At 39.3% G+C, this 19,390-nt stretch overlaps 1 protein-coding gene and 1 long non-coding RNA gene across 4 annotated transcripts in view; one reads left to right on the forward strand and one right to left on the reverse strand.

The window, feature by feature from the left end:
- Positions 1–19,390, forward strand: part of PLD5 (phospholipase D family member 5) — a 170,116-nt gene that overhangs the window by 142,109 nt on the left and 8,617 nt on the right. For all 3 annotated transcript variants that reach the window (XM_039388653.1, XM_039388654.1, XM_027750658.2), the window contains 3 exons: positions 13,629–13,826; positions 16,328–16,467; positions 18,552–18,717. In XM_039388653.1, coding sequence (XP_039244587.1) covers positions 13,629–13,826; positions 16,328–16,467; positions 18,552–18,717 — 504 coding nt within the window. The remainder of the gene's footprint in view (positions 1–13,628; positions 13,827–16,327; positions 16,468–18,551; positions 18,718–19,390) is intronic.
- Positions 12,128–19,390, reverse strand: part of LOC114003569 — a 47,424-nt gene continuing 40,161 nt past the window's right edge. Inside the window, exon 4 of the long non-coding RNA XR_005566250.1 lies at positions 12,128–12,549. This is a non-coding gene — a long non-coding RNA (uncharacterized LOC114003569). The remainder of the gene's footprint in view (positions 12,550–19,390) is intronic.

Genomic DNA, 19,390 nt, shown 5'->3' on the forward strand with positions numbered 1-19,390 from the left:
AAGCATGCTATAATCAGTCTTTTTTTTTTAACTTTTATCTAAATGAGTCTCTTGAAGTTATGTAATGGCGCATCTGGTCCTTTTGAGATAAGATGCTTTGTCTGACAGTGGAATTACATCTTTTCAGTCAAGCAAAACTTATATTGAGAGTTTCCATTTCATACAATGTTGTTCTAGTTTGATTTGTCCCTACTGTGCACTTTTGTCAGTCTTTGCCATCTTCTTCTAATAATGTGCTTAATTGTCTTACTATCCCAGTGGTGTTCAGTATCATATTAGTAAATTAGTAATATTAACTATTAGTAAATTGAGCAGAGGCCTATAACAGGACACAAGGCTCTTTCAACTTCATTGTCCACCAAGGTTCAATCAATCTCAGGTGGGTAAATACTAGACTGAAAGTACAGGCAACATAATACCTGTATATTTTATCTAAATTTGTATTTCTGGGTTAATAAATCTCTCTTATATAAGACAGAGAATATCTGCTTCTAAAAAGCTTTGATATGCTGTTATCCATGTGATCCAATCCTTAAAAAAAAACCAGACTTCATGTGATTTATTTTTATGGCATTATTTCCTGAACTACACAATATTATGAAGATAACATAAAAGTGCAACCCAGATCTTCAAGCATAGGTGAATGAAGTCAATATCTGAAGAAAACAGGTATAAGGAGATACTAGAGAGCTGTATTGACAATGAATTACTTCTTTAGTAATTTATTACTTAGAAAGTGTATTACTTTTTTATATTTCATGCTGCACAGAAAGCTAGTTGTATTTTCAGAACCTTTCTGTGATGCTATTACAGCTTGTCCTTCAAAGGACAGGCTGAAAATACATTTATTATTTGCACTAAGAGCTTTTGCCTAGCGTTTCTATCTTTGACCAAATCTAGAACAGTTTAGTGGCTGATATGTATCTCTAAAACTGCAGATTTTCTATTTTCTTTCCTCTTTTTTTGGGGGGGGGGGGTGGCGGGGGAAGATATGTTGCTCTTGGAAATGTGCAGAACTCACAACATGCATTTATCACAGTGTAAAGTTTGTATTTTTGGAAGTATGATGTTTTGTTTGATTCTTTAACTGAGACAGGCCACTTTTTCTCTGTTACATCCAGTAAACCAGGACAGTCAGTGTTGCCCATTAGGCTTACTCTGCTTGAAATTTATTATCTGTGCATCCAGTATTTACAAATAAATATCAGTGAAGCAAATGGACTATTTGTCTCTGCACTGTTAATAGAGGGCTGGCTAAAGCTGGACAGGAACCTGGGTAATGTGGCTGCTCCACTTGTGTCTCCTGTGTGCTTCATTACTGCCTGGTAGTGCCCTTGACTCCTCCTTACTCCTGTGGGCTTCTGGTTTTGTGATTTAGCTACTGAAAACAGCATGAGACTATATATTCACCTTGCACTTGGAGCCAAAAAGTCTTCTCATGCCTCCTCAGCTTCGCTGGTTTCTCGATGCAGAGCTGATTCCCAGCTCTGAGGTGCTAGGAAGCTATTCCTGCTTGTCATACTTCTCCCACTGTTGTGCTCCATTCTCACATGCATCATCTGCATTATGTGTTTGTATTTAGTGTAAGAGAGGGCAAAATACAGCAACAGCTTGCTGCATATTTTTATTTGATTTCTGTTGACTGTAGGAGTATGCTCATCACTCTTTTTATGACCTCTGAAATTACAGACCTTCTCTCATCTTTTTTTTTTTTCAGTTGCTGTGAAACTTCTGTAGAACAGGTTTACCTACCATTGGAGTAATCAATAATAAATTGTGAATCAATTAGTAATGAATCTGCAGAACAAAATGATGGAATATTCAGTTTGAGCAGATAAACTCACTTCTTTCCAAAGCAGCATGGCATATGCAGGTAGTTGGATACCTGAATACCCTACTGAAAGAGGGTAGATTTAGATTGGATATTAGGAATAAATTGTGAGGGTAGTGAGGCTCTGGAACAGGTTTCCCAGAGAAGTTGTGAATGCCCCACCCTGGAAGTGTTCAAGGCCACGATGAATGGGGCCCTGAGCAATCTGATCTAGTCAATGGCATTCCTGCCCATGGCAGGGGGGTTGGAACTAGATGATCTTTGTGGTTGTTTCCAACCCAAACTATTCCATGATCCTATTTTCTTCTCATCTTTTTTTTTTTTTCTTTAGTTGCTGTGAAAGTTCTGTAGAACAGGTTTACCTGCCATTGGAGTAATGAATAATAAATTGTAAATCAATAATAAGCCTGCACAGCAAAATGATGGAATATCCAGTTTGAATAGATAAACTCACTTCTTTCCGAAGCATCATGGGATATTCAGGTAGTTGAATCTCCAAAACTCAGAGGAAAAGAGTAAAACTTTCTCCAGTAAAACTAGCCTTATAATCATTTGCTTGCTTTTTAATACTTGCCATACCATCACTATGTCTTAATTAAGAGTCATAGATGTTGCAAAGAGAGTGTTATCAGAGGTTCTGCTTTATGACTGGTCCCTCAGGTACTTGACAAATAGTATCAGTATATTAGGATTATCAGATTCAAGAGTTTTGGATGGATTCTAGAAGTGTTTAGGGAACTGGAGGCATGCAGGAATTTGCTGCCAGAACACGCACAGTACACCACTGCACACAAGACAGAAAATCATCCATACAACTGTGTGCAAAACAAGACAGCTTTAAAGACATCTTTTGCTATCTCGAAGCAAACAGGCAGGCAGTGTGGTGAATAGACAGCACTGGTGAGGTGTGCTTGCCTGAGTCCATGGTCTAGAGATAAGACTAAGTAGTGTAAAAGTTAAGCTGCTGAAATTTGCAAAAATTGTTTGGAGGGATCTCCCAGATACTACATCACAAATAGCTCATCCGGTGACTGTCCTGCCTTAAAAAAAAAAATTGAAAGAAGGCATTGGTCACAGTGATGAGAATGGTTTCCAGGCACACCTCTGTAAAGCCTGTCTGCAGTGATCAGTAAAGCAGAAGGGCTCAAATTGAATTTATAGATTCTCCAACCAATTGAACTTGTAAATCCTGTAGTTTCATTTGTGTTGAGTTTATTAAGAAACCCTGAAATTCACACAATGTAAATCAATGCAGTTGCTGCACTAGAATGTTTTTTTGGTTTCTTTGCCAGAGATGGCTTTCAGACAGCCTGCACAAAGTGAGTGTAGCAGAACTTGACCTATTTGCACCTCTCAGTCCTGCTGTTCTCAAGACCAAGCCAGATTGCACCGGACAGGGCTAAAGTTTGTGCTGCACGTCTGTACCAGAGCCGAATGCTGGAGGTCAAGAGCATAGGGGTAGGCATGCCCTTCCTTAAGAGTCTTAAGGCTAGTGTGACCTTTTAGAATCATAGAATCATTTAGAGTCCAATTGTTAATCATTTTGTTTTTCCCAGAAAACAATACAGGCTACATAGTGTGATCCAGGGTTCCAGCATCTGCCTCAACAGCTGGTGGTAGAGTCTGAAATAATCAGGAAACTTACATGGATATGAGAAAAGCAGTAAATTCACCACTTTCCCAAAAATGTGATTTATATTATGCTGGAAGTGAAACTGTTCATTAAAACCCAGCTAAATTTCTGAAGGGGAGCTAATGCACCACAGTCTATTCTGACATCTTCCACAAGAATTTGCTGGCAACTAATCTTGGTCAGTGATGTTAATGGATGGAGGCAGATTCCCCTCAGAGGGATTTAGTGGTTAGCATACCCCATCAGATTAATCTTGTTCAACTGAAAAAATAACATCATTAAAATAATCGTGAAAGTTATGCGCACACACTTTGATATTGCACAGATGACAGTTCCCCTCTAAAAAAATGTCTTCATTCAGAACTGCCTCAACTCCAGAATGTTCCCAAATGGAGCCTGGTCACTTCTTGCTTTAACAGTTGAATCCTTTCATGGAAAATGGGATTTAGTATTGTCCTGTGAAAAAAACACACAGTAAATCAGGCTGAAATACCATGCCATAAATCTCCATGAGTCAGGGTAAGGAAAGGCAATCATCTCAGTCATTCTATCAAAGAAAAATGATTCTGCAGTTTAGAATAAAATCTCATCTTTCTGTACCCATAAGTCATCAAGCAGAACAAAACAGGTTCTGACAAAGCATTCTTTCTATATGAATGTGTAGCATTAATGTCATCACTAACCTTTTCAGATTTTGATATTGTCGTCATGAGCATCAAGGTCTGGTTTGGAAGTCATGATGCAGTCACCTTTCTTAACTTATCTAAGTACACAGTAGTCATCAAAACAGTGAAATCATTGATGTTTCCCTGGAACTGCTCAGTGGAAACCTATTAATCCTTGCTTGAGGGAGGTGTATTGCACAGGCAGCACTTGCAAACAGAATTGTTAAGTGTATTTTCAGAAAACTGCAGAAGTCATGAAAATCATGGTATTGGACAGGCCAATTTTGCTAATCAGGTTGATGACTTATTAGGCATTTTTATCAAATTTAATGCTGGAGCACCTCACCTCACAAAAAAAAAAGTTGAGGAAACTGGGTCTGTTTAGCCTGGAGAAGAGATGACTGACAGGGGACCTCATCAATGTCTATAGGTATCTGAAGGGAGCATGTCAAGAAGATGGAACCAGGCACTTCTTGGTGGTGCCAAGCAATTGGACAAGAGGCAACAGGCAGAAACTGATGCACAGGAAGTTCCACCTGAACATAAGAAAGCACTTCTTTACTGTGCAGGTGTCCACACATGGGAACAGATTGCCCAGAGGGGTTGTGTCCGCACTAGGAATATTCCAGAACCGGATGCAATCCTGGGCCATGTGCTCTAGGACGACCCTGCTTGAGCTGAACTAGATGACCTCCAGTGGTCCCTTCCAGCCTTACCTGTCCTGTGATTCTGTGTTCCCAATTTTACTGCTAGAGTCAGGAGGCACAAATATGATGTATTAACATACCAGGACCATATCCTTACAGGAGATGTTTCTTCCATGTTGAAACAGCCAGAAACCCCACAAATATCTAAGATAACTACTTGTACAAAAAGGACAGAGAGCAACAGTGGATTTCTGAAACAGATTCTCATATCAGTTAGCCATTGTCCTGGGGCTGTCTGTGTACTGTTTTGCTAAATTGTCTCACCTATCTAAACTGCTTGGATTTCTAGCTTACCTCAAGGTCTTATATACTGAGTTTAATCAAGGCTCAGTCAAAAGTTGAGTAGCACTTTTGGCCCTCAGCTTACATCCATTAAAAAAGGGTTTGAATTCTGATCAGGCAGTCTGGCAAAGCTCAACAGTTATAGCAATAATTCATATGCAATGTCATTGTCCCAGCTTGTGTCCCCAGCATGCCTGCCACCAATCTCTATTCAGTTTGCGAAAGGAAAACCCGCTGTGTGTGTCAGCAATGTTATAAATAATGCATCCAATTAGTCAACTACGTGCTGTTGCATTTCCCTGAAGGCCATGAATCTGAAAGCCCCAAAGAAACTGCTTTGAGGGAAATGTTTAGACATAAATACTGCCCTTACTCTGAGGTAAGACCTTTGCACTCTCCTCTCTCTGTTGTACAGCAGGAGACATATGGAGGCTGCCCTTTGCAGCATTACATAGGATGAGAACAAATGCTAAGAGCTCGTGCTGTGATTTCCAGCTGCGTGAAGAGAATGCAAGATAAGGGCTGACAGGACAGGTTCCAATGCTTGGAAGATGGAAAGAGGCTGTGGGAGGTACGCACGTGTGTGGTGAAGGAGAGGCCCCTTCAGAAGCTAGCAGGATCTTTCACTTCACCTTTTAGGTTTTTTATGGTTCCACTGAGGTAGTGAATTTTTTAATGTCATATGAATGACACCAGGACTGAAATGTGATGCAGCTTGCCAGCAGTGAGATGGAGGCCAGCACCACGTGGTCCTTTTCTTCCCAGCCTGCACTTTTCTGTGATATAAGAAACAAAAACTGTGTTTCAAAAGAGGAACAGAATCAAATTAGAATTCATATTAATTAGATTTCCTGCAGTAAAACAAGAAATAAATCAAATATGATTCTGGAAAAGTGTTTTCTTGCAGTTGCAAGCTTGCATTTCCCCTAAAGAGATACTTGTGCTTGCTTTGAGGGGGTAATGAAACTGTAAACTGAAAAGTCATTTGAAAATGATAAATTAGGCTGTGATTATGCCAAGTGATATTAATTATGCTGATAGATTACATATCAAGGAATTTTTAACTGATTCAGCTCTACCTTCTGGCTTGCTCTGACACTTAGCAATGTGTCAGGCTTGATTTGTTAGTGAGCTTCATGAACAGCAGAAAGAAACACTAAATTTGCACTCAATTCTGTGGTGGATTCTATGTGAACATCATCACAGAGTGGTTCATGGTTTAAACAAATTATATTTGAATTGTTTGTACAAACAGATTGAATTTTGCTGAGTTTTTCGTAGCAACAGAGCTACGAAATAGAAGGAAGAAGAAAAAATATGATGGGGCTTCTTTCTAATGTGACAAGGACATGGGTGATTTCTGTTTTTCTGCTTTGAAGATGCATTGCTACCTCTTCCTCACAAAATTCTTTTTAAACCACACCATTTTAAAAGAAACTCTCCTTCTGCCTGGATGTCTAGCTTGCTTTTCATCTCATCAGCCATACCTTTCAGCAGAAATGAAATGCTGAACCTAATTTTTTTTCTCAGTATGGTTTTCTTAAGATCAGGATGCTATGCAAAATAATAGTGAGACTGAAATGAAATGGAAATTAGTAAAGCATCACTGTGCAGTTTTGTGTTCTTAACCTGTGGAGCAGCAGAAAAAGGAAGGGGACACAAAAATTAGCAGCTCCTAAAAGATCTCCTCTGTCTTATTGTAGCAGCTTTTTGCCATTAGGTAATATTAGTAAAAATAATGTATGAAGTTGTAACTTCCTGTGACTTTTATTCTGCAAGAACTACAGACCAAAATCCATCAAATGTTCTTTCTAGAGGTGTGAATTAAAAACCAGTGGACTACTAGTGGCTGCCAATTCAGTTGTGCTTTATCAGCTCCAGTGGGGTACAGTCAGTCCACTTATGTCCCTTCCTTTCCTTTAGTGAAAACATGTCATGGCTTTACACTGCCATTCAGTGCCAATGCTGGGTGCACTCTATCAAATGCATCACCTCTTCTTGGTCACATGCTCAGATTTATTTCCAGCATGGTGGCTTGAGTGACAGTTTTTCAGTGATGAGATTGAGTCCCCAGCTCAGGTTGAGACTGCATAATTTTCTCAAGTGGAAGAGACTTTTTTTCATGTTCATTAGAAACTCTGCCTGGTGATTATTTTCAAATCACTTAAGACTAAGATGAAAATTAACCTTTGGCCTTAGATGACAGAAACATAAAATGCAGACAGCTGTGGTCCATAAGCCAGGCACAAGAGAGATCCAAGTGCAAGACTCACTAAGTGATTAATTGGAGAATGGTTAAGAGTTGAATATAGAATTTTCAAAATGCCATTTATTCAATAAAAGTGTCTATAGAAAAAAGAAAGTTACACAATTAAACAAGAGAGTTAATCTCAAAATTTAATCTGTTTGCATTCTCTAAGTAATCTATAAAAGCATCTGTCAAAATAACAGGGAATTCAAGTAAGAACATTTATTATGCCCTAGATGATTTCTGACAGCCAAAGATGCTGTTAATTTAGATTTATTCACTCTCCGATAGTTTAAGCTAGATGGGGGTTTGCTAACTTTCTGAGAAAACAGTGCTTTCCCATTTGTATTAACCTTTCTATTTGGTATTTCCCAATATCAGTGTAACTCCCATATTCTTAGCAACATGGAAGGAAAAAGTGGAAGTCAGAGCAGAAGCAGGACTGTGCTGGATTTGAATTTCACTGAACCACTTTTGATTGCAACGTAACAAAATGTGAAGTCTCTGCACTGTTTTACTGTCCAAGTACTGAGAGTGGATTTTGGCTCAGGAACATAAGGGTAGGTTGCAGTTTCTAGTGAAATGTTAGCTGAGGTACATGCTTTTGCATGTGGTGGACTGTAGTATCTGCGCAGGTTTTGTGAGAAGGAGCCAGGCAGTGCTACAGCCTTCTCAACCTCTTCAGCATCAGGTTGCATTTTTGGTTTACATCAAAATGATGGCTGTCTGAATGGGGTGGTTACACTGGATACATTTGTGACAAGCACTACCCCTGTCATCCCATTACAGCAAAGTGTGCTGCAACAGTCACAGCAAACAATACTGTACAAAGAAACACTTTTCTCTTTCTCAAATTTCTTTGTCTCTCTCCCTCCACTGGTGATGGTCACTCCCATCAGAAGGCCCTTCTCCTGCACTGCTGCCACAGGCCACCCCTTTGGCTGTTACCTGTGCCTGGCATGGGATGGGCGTGCATGTCTGCCCGGCAGGTTTTGGTGAGTGAGAAAGAGTAGCTGCACAGGGGCAGCCTTAAGATGTTGCTATTTATGATTGGAAAACATTCACTCAGTATTAAATGATACCAGATGAAAACATAAGGGAGGGCTGCAGTAGGGATCAGGTAAGATGATAATGAAAAAGAACATATGTTTGGAGTACAGGCTAACTGGATAATTAGAACATATTTTACAAAAAGATGAGTGTACCCCTGTAAATAACTGTGAATTGCTTTCTGGTGGTAATGAATACATCGTATATCATTTTTCTTTAGAAGCTATTGGAATCTTAGGTCCTTTTACGCCTTACAAATTGATTTGTCGGTATTGTATGCTTTTTGTTACTCTATTACTCTACCCTGTTGTGATTCTGGCTTTGCTCAGTCATTCATTTATAAATTGGTCATTAAAAAAATCAGAGGCTTGAAAGCACAATTAAATACATTTTCAAACACAAGGAAATGGCAGATGCACACAGTTTGGGACACAAAAAGTCATTTAGTAAATTTAGTTTGCAATAGGCTACCCGTAATTAATCCGGAGTCTCTGTAGCACAGGCAATGGACTCTGGCATCTGCCAGTGGCCAGAGCTTTTGGGCAAGTGGCAGTTAATGCCTGAGGAGAGCTGCTTGTTGTTTGCAGGATCAAATTCGAGTGCAAACAACTACTAAAAACTTCTTCAATAAACAAGGGGTTTTCTAAAGCTTCCTGGTACATTTGCCACAATTCAGATATTGCAAGCTGTGAACCAGATTGTGCCACTCTTATGTAGGTCAAATAGTACCTTGCCTACGCAGTGGGGTTGTCTCTTAGAGTGCAGCTCAAGGTAAATATAAAATATGCTGTCTAGTCTGCACAGTGCAGGATCAGGACACATCGTACACCTTGTCTGACCCCGATCCAAACATACTTGAGAAGTTTTGCTAACATTGTTTCCCAGATTAAGAAGTTTACAGTGTTATATGTCCACAACCTGGGTTGTTCAGGTTCTTTTCCCATATTTTTTCTTCATTTTGCAAATGATGCCTACAAATGTACACAGGAAAAGAATAAGCAAAAATTCTTGTCTATGAAATCCTACTTTTTACCCAGTCTAGTAAGGAATTCCTTCTCTTGTCATGAAAATTACTATTTTTCTAGCTAGGCCACATTTATTACTTTTTGTAGCTTAACTGTTTTCTGTGCAACATTACACAATGGGTTGAAGCTACATTTCTTGAGTCTAGTGTAGTTATTCACTTTTCTGTTGCTTTAAGAGAGCCTTTACTAGCAAAAAAGACAAACAGTAATTTGGTAGTCTTTAAAAGTTGCTCTGCAGAAATATAAACAGCACAGGGAAGAACAAGGAAAACCAGCTTCCATATTTTTCATTCTTTGAGAAGAGCATGCATGGTGTTTCTTAACAAAGAGGGGAAGAAACCTGCTTATGAGAGGACACAAAAGTCTCTGTGCAAATAACCATTCCTGTTCCCAGTCCCTAGCACATGCCCTGGAAATGTCACTCACAAGCAACTTTAACATCCAAATATTTCTGTTCCATTCTGAGGTAATCAAATTTGTGACTCTTTATTTTCATTTCAGATTTATCTTCGTTAGTTTTATTAAGATTTTGATTTCTTGAGATCTTCTTCACTTTAATTTTCCAGTGATGTTTTCATTACTTTATTAATTGCTCTTAAAACTCAGGATGAAGACATACTTTGCCTTAAGAGCTCCTACCCTGAAGGATTTTACCTTAACAGATACCTCAGATGATGCTTAGCTGTAGTTTTTCATCATGACAAGCTGAGGAGCAACACTCAGATTTTGATTCTTTCAATATAGATGTTTTTTTCTTCTTCTCATCTGAGATTACTTAAAAAAAAAAAGTTGGTAATGACAGCAGCTCTCAAACTGAAGAAAAAGTCTTTTCCCTTATCTAGATGCCATCCTACTTTGTACTAAATCTGTCACCAGCACATCCTTGCTGCCCCCTATGCCTCCAGGATGATAGGCTTTGTGATTAATAGGAAAAAGAGCACTCTCTCCTCACCTCAGGGTATGGGAGTAAAAATAGTCTCAGTGTGGAAGACACTTCTGAAACAGAGGGGATTTTTTGTCTTCAAACCTATTGGGGCTGTTGTACAAAAAAGGAGATGGGTGGGGTTTTACTGCATACACGTATTGTTTGCATTTCAAGGTAATGTATCATACCCAAATGGTCACAAAGACTAACATATAACCTGGTTTCTTGAGAAAATTCAGTCTGCACAAGTATCAGAGTTGCTCTCTGCCCTCTTCCTATAGCTTTGAATTTGCTTTTCAGGTTCAGTCAAATTTGAACTTAAGTTCATAAAAACTTAATGAAAACAGGCAGCTGGGTAAAGAGGATAACTGTTTTCCCAGGGAGGGAAAGGAGGAGCCCTGTCTGTATCGTGTACTAGGAAATCCCCACGGGGGAGAGCTCTTATCATGGCTTCAGAAGCAGGAAAAGCTTTGATCAGTGCTTGCTGCCAGAGAAGCCAACTGCAAGATGCAACACCTTGGGAAGGCAGGGTTCATTACTGTGCCATAAATACATCTCTTGGAAAGGCTTTGTTCCAGCCTGCAGTTTGAGTGTAGCTGCTGCAAATGGGTGAGCAGCAGGGCCTCAGCCAGGGTATCACCTTGGCTCCTGCTCCACAGGAGGGTCAAGTTCCTGTGCAAAATGGGCTGCTCCTTGTGTGTGCTGGTTTGTTGGGAGAGGCTGGTGGTAAGGCATGGCTAATGCTTCATTTTGCAGTCAGACTAGGTGGTGATCTGTTAAAATTGCATTTAGCAAAACCCATTAGTGCCCATGGCTTCCTCCCTATCTCTGTACATGAGGAAGCACTTAGGCAGGGCAATCCTTTAATTCACTGAGAGAGGACACACTGCAAGCATTCCTGTTCACAGGAGAGCTGCTCACGCAGATGCAATCCTAGCAGCTTTTGGTGTGCTGTGAGGACACTATTTTATATTTACTTTCAATAGAAGGGATAAAGTAGAATAGTAATAATGGGACTGATAAATGAAAGGAAAACTGTAACCACATAATTATGTCAGAATCAACTAACAGCCGTGAAAAGCAGATTAAACCACATTATGCAGATAGATGTAACAGAATACTATTAGTAAGTCCTTTGCAATGGCATGCCTGGCAATTAAGAGAGCCATATTGGCAACACATGGTGAAAACAGTGATAATGTATAGTTAAAAATATTTGGAGACAAACAGTGCACAGAGTACAGGGACAGCCTAGAAGTGAATACTGAGGAGTGTCCTCAGAGATACCAGCACCCAGGGGAAAAACCAAAGATGTTATCCCTTATAGACTCTTTGACTAGGATGTTGGTCATATTTATATTTATCATCTACATTAATTTACTGTCTTATCCATAAATGAAAGGCTGCAGTGCAGCAAGTAGTCTGTCTTTTCCAACTATCCACAAATTTCAGGTTGTGCAGGCTAACAGAGGAATTCCATTTTTTCTTTTGAATTAAAGAACCTTGCAGAAATATTCTGATTAAGGCAGTAAAAATATTAGGTAATGTTCCCATGTTTGCAACTATTAAGAAAATATTTGGGAATTAGATACCTCAGTGTTGCATATTCTTATGTATATGGTATTTCCAGGTTGGGAACCTGAAGAATGTGTCACCCATGAGTTTCTTTCTTGCTGGAGTATTGCTATTTGTTGTTTTCTCTCCCCCACCACAGAAAGAGTCAAGGTTCAATTCTATCCTTTGCTTTCCCTCTGCCCACTCTTGCAGAGCAGTTCTTATCTGCAGTCAGGGAGAATTGTGCAGGAACAAGCTTTGAGATAACATCAGTGTGGGGTTCAGAGTTCCCACAGGCTTTATGGAAAGATACGCTTCTACCAGAAACTAGTCCATGTGACTGTGGAGATCTCATCTAAGGGAATAAAACCTGTGGGAATATGCTGGAGAGCTCGTACTCCTTCATTTTCTTCATCATGCCAGGCAGACTTCACAGCCATGTACCAAGAGAGTTTGCTTGCAGAAAACCAGCATAGATTCTTTAACTATTTATCCTACATGTTGTTTTCCAACAGGTTTGTGCAGATTCTCTTCTTGCTTTGTATTAGGAAGTGGCTGAACTAGTGTGAAATGCAGGTAATGAGAGGTCAATAGCATCCGGGCCCACAGCAGTGCTTTCCTAAGCTGTTCTAAAGCAAAGAAAGGGAGAGAGTGTGCACATGGTTACATTTTGATTATAGAAGCCAGGCAATATGTTTATAAATGAAATTCTGTCAAAATCTTAAGTACTAGGGATATACAATTAATGAAATCTCTGCCAAACCAGGATTTATGATGATTTATGACCAGGAGAAATACCTTTACTTAAATGAAGAAGTGAGACTGTAGGAGAAGACGACTGTCTGTAGAAGGCTAAAAAATTTAATTGTACTCTGATGTCTATATTTACTTGAACTATTTTTCCTCATAATTTATATGTGAGAATGTTGATGTTTACAGAGTACTTTTCATGAGAGATGAGTGTCATTATCTCCCTTTTAACACGTGAAGAAACTGACACCCAGAAATTTGGGGTACCCTAGGTGAGGTACTATATCATAGCAATGGGGGAGGCAAGAACCCAACCTCTTGATGTCCTAATTGGGTATACTATTTACTGGATCACAGTGTATTTAATAGCGAAGTAAATTTAGCTACTGATAGTATTAAACACCTGTTATTTCATCCTTTTATTTGAAGCTGGAGTATCATTCCTTCTCCAGAGCAAAATAACCTCAATCCATTTCCTTCACCTTTTGCAGAACTGACAGAAAACAAACTGTAAGAAGCTATCACTGATAATGTGTGCTATTACATAACCCAGAAGAAAGGCTGCCTTTTCTCTAAATAAAATGTAAAAAGAATAAATAAAAACCACTCTAGCCCAGAGTAAAACCTTGAGCAACACCTATAACAAACATGGTGTCACTTCAAAATTGTGTCCATCCATGAAGTGTCTTATATTCTATTATGACATGCAGCTCAGTCATACACTGAATGTGCAAATCCTGTTACAGCTTTCGCCTCCTCTTGGCTTTTGAAGATAGAGCTTGTGTGTTTGCCTTTAGAGGAGTATTGGAAGGAACTTTCTTGCAGTTGGCAGTAATGTCGATGAGCTCAAGGCCCGCTTCTGGAAGAGTACTTCTCAGGGACTCTGACGTTCTTGCTGCATACTTGCACAGATCTGTCAGCCAAAATATCACTAACTATATCACTTTTAATTTCACAGATGAAGGAACTTGGCGTCATTGTATACAACTGCAGCTGCCTGGTCCTGGATTTACAGAGGATATTTGCCTTGTATAGCTCATTAAGATACAAGAATAAAATACCTCCGAGTTGGTCTAAGAGACTATATGGAGTGTACGATACTCAAAATAAACTGGCACTGCAGCTGAACGAGACAAAATCAGAAGCTTTTGTGTCGGTAAGTTCTGAAATGAGTTGCAGAGACGGAGGGAAGAGAAGAAACTTATTTAACCCATCAGATTTTTGGAAGACCTGGAAATTTGACAAATCAGAGTATTTTTTTTTTATTCTGATTTCTGTGACATTTTTCATACATGCCGTTTGCCAGGACTGAAGATGCTGCAGGGTTTCATTTGCGTGTTATTCTTTTTCCCTTTCTCTGTAATGTTCACCACTTTTCCACTTGTGTTGAAAAATGTTAGGGAAGCCCTTCAAATTAGATTCTTTTATTTACACTAGTAGATAGAACATGAATTACTTAGGAGTAAATGAATCGTTAATCAGACATAGACAATAATACAGGATAAGCTTGATATCAGAGCTTGCATTTTTATCTGTGTAATTTACAAGGATTCACCCTGTTCCATTGAAAGCATTTGTACTTCTGTACAACATCATCTACTTCAGCTTTATTTTTAAATGACATTTTAAAACTTCAAGCAGTGATCCTCATGGAAGCACTGTCTGTGCATGTACTTTTAATGGAAAGAAATGGAGCAGTCCTCCACCTCAGCAGCCATGTAGCAAAACTGGAAAAAAGTACACACTGAGATAGAGATGATGAAAGATGTGGAGTGTCTTTCATTTTGGAGGTAATTACATGAGTATAAACAACCTCTTCAAAATCAGGAATTTAATGCAGTTGCTAAGAGTTACTTTCCATTCTTTACCAAACAATGCGCAAAACCCTCATTGCTTTATAACCAGTTATGTCTAAAAGAACACAAGACATGTAGCACACTGTTAAGTTGTACAGCCACTAGCACAGGACGTTGGTGCAGATGAGTGGTTAATACAGGGCAGGGTTTACCTTCACCTGCTGGGAGCCAGGCAATTTTCCACTGTCCAGGATTTTTCATACTCCTACAATCACTGGAGAGACAGAGAACTATTTTGGAGTGAAAACCTGGAAGTGCCTAAGACAGCCAGAATTAATAGCTGTTTGAAAATATGGACACTTCCATTGATCTGGAGAACCTTAAGGACTAGCTTAAATGAGAGACTGGCTGTTGGACAGTTAGCAAATGCGCTGTTGAGTTAAATCCTACTCCTTTCTAAGCAATCTGTAAGAAGTGGAGAAATACTGCTGAAAGTCAGTCCTGAAGCGGCATACAGAATGGAAAGCTGGTTAAGGCCAAGTTTAAGGAATCCAGGATCCTAGACAAAGACAGGTGGAGAAAGACTCTACAAAACCTGGTTTTTTGCAGTTTTCAGAGTGTTCACTTCCTCCCTGTGATTTATATTTTCTTTTCCTTTCCCTTCCATTCCTGAGGGTAATAGAAGCCTCTTCTCTTGAAATTTCACTTCACAAAACAAAAGGAAGGACTTGCTGGTACTCAGAAGCTCAGCTCATTGAAGTCCAACTCCAAGAACTACCTGAATTTGTAACCACAGCCCACTTGGGCTGGTTCTTCCTTCCTGAAAAAAGGCTATATTTATACATTTAACTATATTTAAATCACTTAACACTTTTTTTCTTGACTAAAAATTCATTCTTTGAAAATATATTTTACTTTCAATGTTTGTGCTGTATAAAACAACCATGACACACAGTCATTGAATTTTTTTGTTTTACTTGGGAATCATTGCTTAGCGTTGCTTAGCAACAAAATCATCTTCCAAACTGGCTGATAAAGTGTAAGAGGTTTTGGTTGTTACTTTTAGTGTTCAAGAATGGATCTGGAATATTGGTCTTGAAATCTTGCTTCAGTTAATTTTCTAGTATTTTCTCTATTTAGTTGTTGTAAATCCTTAAGAACACCAGTCATTTATTAAGAAACCACTGTGACAGGCAGTGTATTGAAATAAAGACTAATAAAAATCCCTGGATCTGTCCCTAAAGGAAACATACCAGTCTGGGTGTCATCTGCGACCCAAGCAAGTAACAAAGGTGAGAGGGTGACACAGCAGTAGGAAGGCAGCACTCTGGCAGGGCCAGCTGTTAAGAAAAAGACAAGTGGCACCTGCTCCAGCTGGATAAAGTGCCTTCCACAACCTCTCTCCCAGGAACGGTGTTGCCTGCAAACAACTTGACAGGTGGCTCCACTTTTCTCTTCCTGCTTGTGCAGAAGAGTAGAAAGTCCTGGGCCTGTCTGCCACAGATGGGCAATTTCTGCTGGCTTCACCTTGCTGCCTGACACCTTTGACAGCCCTTGATACGAGGCAGAAAAGCTGAAATATGGGCTTGCCACTTACTGGCTCAGTGCTTTTAAAGATAAGTTTCTTGCAAAAGTGCAGCATCTCCCTGCAACAGTGCCTGAGTAAACAGTGAGGAACTTTAAATAGAACTAACATAATAGACCTAATTTTTGAAGTTGTGTCTTCTGCATTTTACCCACAGTTACATCTAATTGGTGAGGCTTTTGAGGGGCAAGTAAGCAAATACCTCTCCTTTGTGGCTTAGAGTATTCTAGCGGGACAGTTGAAGTTCTCACTTAATAATAACTTTTCCTTTCACAGAATTCACCTAAACTCTTCTGCCCAAAGGACAGAGTCCTGGATATTGAAGCTATATACAGTGTTATCGATGATGCCAAGCAGTTTGTATACATAGCTGTCATGGACTACTTGCCAATCGTCATTGACACCAATGCTAAACGGTGAGTGTCCATGTCCAGGACTAGCTGGTTATCATAATGCCAATAAGGTCTGCTGGAGAAAATGAACCCACAGGAGATTAGTTACTACTGTGGAACAATTTCCTGGGGCCCAATTCTGCTCTTATTGAAATCAGTGAGAGTTCTGCCATTGACTTAAATGGGAGCAGAATTGGGACCTAAGAAGACAATTCCAGTTCTGGGTCCTGAGCTTTGGATCTGCCTGTTGAAGGAGATCAGAAATTGTCTAGTCTGACCATCTGGTCTGGGACCAAGGAATACAACAGTCTGCTTATACATGAATCCTATTTCTTACACTACTATATTCCCTATCTTGAGACCACAGCTACTGGCATTTTATGAGTATCATAGATATTCAACATGAGAGAGAGAGAAAGAGAGAGTGTGTGTAAGAGAGAAATAATATATTGTGAGTTCTTGTATACAGTGTGGGAGATGTCATTATTTTATTGATATACACATATAAGCAAAAATTCCAAATTCAGCACAGATTACATTTGAATTATATCACTTTTTGGTTAACTGAGAGTTGCTAAAACAAAAGAAACCACCATGTAATTTTTAAACAGCCTGTTTGTACAGACCATTAAAAAGCACTCATTGCCCAAAACTGGAGCCACAGTGCAACAAAACCATCCAACTCAGAAGGAAAGTATCCATTGGTCCCTCCAGCTCCTGAAAACACTCACAATGAATTGAGAATCTAGCAAAGCTTGCCATTTCATCTATGCTCTTTATTTAAACACAGTTGAGACAAACTAAGCATGTGGTTATGTGGGGTTTTTTCCAGTTTTGCATATTTAGAGATGTTTTGTTCAAATTTCTCAAAAAATAACAATCGTTTGACTGATATCAAGCATAAGCTGTTTCAAGTCTATGAAAGAGTTTTTCCAATAAACTATGTACAGTCTCCATCATAGTGAAAGAATCATGGGCAGTGCTGTAGGAACCTCAGTTCCTACTGATAAGTGGGTATCCCTCCCGCTTTTCCTTTATGTTAGAAAGGATCTTAATATGTAGAACCATTACAGTGTTGCAGTTGATGTTATCTCCTATACTCCTCCTTACTTTATTCTCATGCTGGAAGAATTCAGATCTACTGGATTAGGGAGATCCAGGGAAGCCACCTGTGTGAATTCTTCAGTGTTTTTCTTACAGCATGGCTTTGTGTTCAAGGCACTGCCACAGCTTCTACCTTGTCAGCTCCTTGTCAGTTCTCACTTAGAAGTTATTTTCTGGCATTGTAGAGCTCAGATTCATTAGCCCCCATGACTTGATGCTGCTGGAATGAAGATAACATACATTTTCTTTGTCTAATTCTCCCTTTCCTGACCTGCTCCCACCAAAGGTCAGGAACACAAAGCTAACAATTGTGAGAATAGCATCATGGAAGCCAGCGTCCCATTCACGGCAGAATTTCTGCAATCCTGATCAGGAAAAAAAAGTAGCATCTTCCTTAAGCGCCCATCTCATCTGCTCCTGAAGCACACGGGCACCCTGCACAGCAGCTCTCAGTTTTCCAAGGAAGAAATTACAGAAGGCATTCCAGTCCCCAGCCTGTACGGTACCAGTTCATAGGGGGAAAAAAGGACAGCACTCAGGAAGAGATCCGGTGATCCAGTTCCCTTGCGCAACCCTCAGAAAAGCCTCTGTCCCTGTGTCTGGGCTGGTCAGCAGCGCCCTCTAGTTGTGGCTCCTTGTGCTGCTGCTCCGGCCGCGCAGGGAAGGACACGGGAGCAACTCTCCCAACCAGCGGTGGACAAGGCACCTGTATTTTGTGAAAGTGTCTTGGCACATACACAGGTGAAAGATGTACTCACCCATCCACAGTCTCACTGTCTCCACTGTGATAGTGACAGTTTTGGTACAGAGCTGAATGACAGAAAAAGGGATGCTGGCAGATCTGTTTAGTGAGAATCCCTTTAAATAAGAACAGCATTCCTTCAGTGGATAGAAAATGAAATTCACGTGTGGATTTGTTTTCTCTATAATGTCTAGGCTTAGATGCATAAAAATCCAATTTTTTTTTTAAATTTCTCTGAATATATTGTATTCTTTCTCCACAGGTACTGGCCATATTTAGATGGGAAGATAAGAGAAGCATTAGTATTAAGAAGTATTAAAGTACGACTTCTCATAAGTTTCTCAAGAGACACAGACCCCCTTACTTTTAACTTTGTTTCATCTCTGAAAGCTATTTGCACTGAAGTTCCAAGCTGTAGTTTGAAAGTTGTAAGTATAATCCACATTGCTTTGAAAGATATTTCCCCCCCCCAAAAAAGAATGAAGAAAAAAACTGAGAAGCATTTTCTGTTAGTATTAAAGTCTTTGAGTTTAATTAAATAGCATAGGAAATATAATATAATGAACTCAATTTACTCCTAGTAGTAACAGAAATAGAAATTAAGACAGAAAAATAGATTGATGTCAAAAGGTAGTCTGTGTGGTGGACAACCCATTTAAAACACTACATCTGGTCCTTCAAAGCAAAGCTAACAGAGTGAGCCATAGTCATAGGTCATGTTTATACTGTCTGATAAGAGTAAATCAGACAGTACAAAAATAAGTTTTAGTTTGGATTCATGTAACCTTACTGTTCAGCTGTGTAAGCATCTACTTTTCCTTCAGTCAAGTGCAAAGTATGGGAAAAAATAATGAAGATTTTACATTAAATTCAGACTACAAATTCAGACTTGTGAAGACTAGAACAACCATTATGTGGCCACATTAAACATGCAGTACAGGAAGGTGAGAAATACCATATATATTACATTTGTATTAGAGAACAGAGAATATGGTAAGTACTACTTTCAGTTTGCTACAGTTCATTTTTATGAAATTGAGAAATCAGCTATCTTGGATCAATTTCTTTTTTGGTTTTTTGGTGTGTTTTTTTTTTTGGTTT

Source organism: Pipra filicauda, unplaced genomic scaffold (genome assembly GCF_003945595.2).
Source record: "Pipra filicauda isolate LSUMZ 115617 unplaced genomic scaffold, ASM394559v2 scaffold122_size2191957_pilon, whole genome shotgun sequence".
Taxonomy (NCBI): Eukaryota; Metazoa; Chordata; class Aves; order Passeriformes; family Pipridae; genus Pipra; species Pipra filicauda.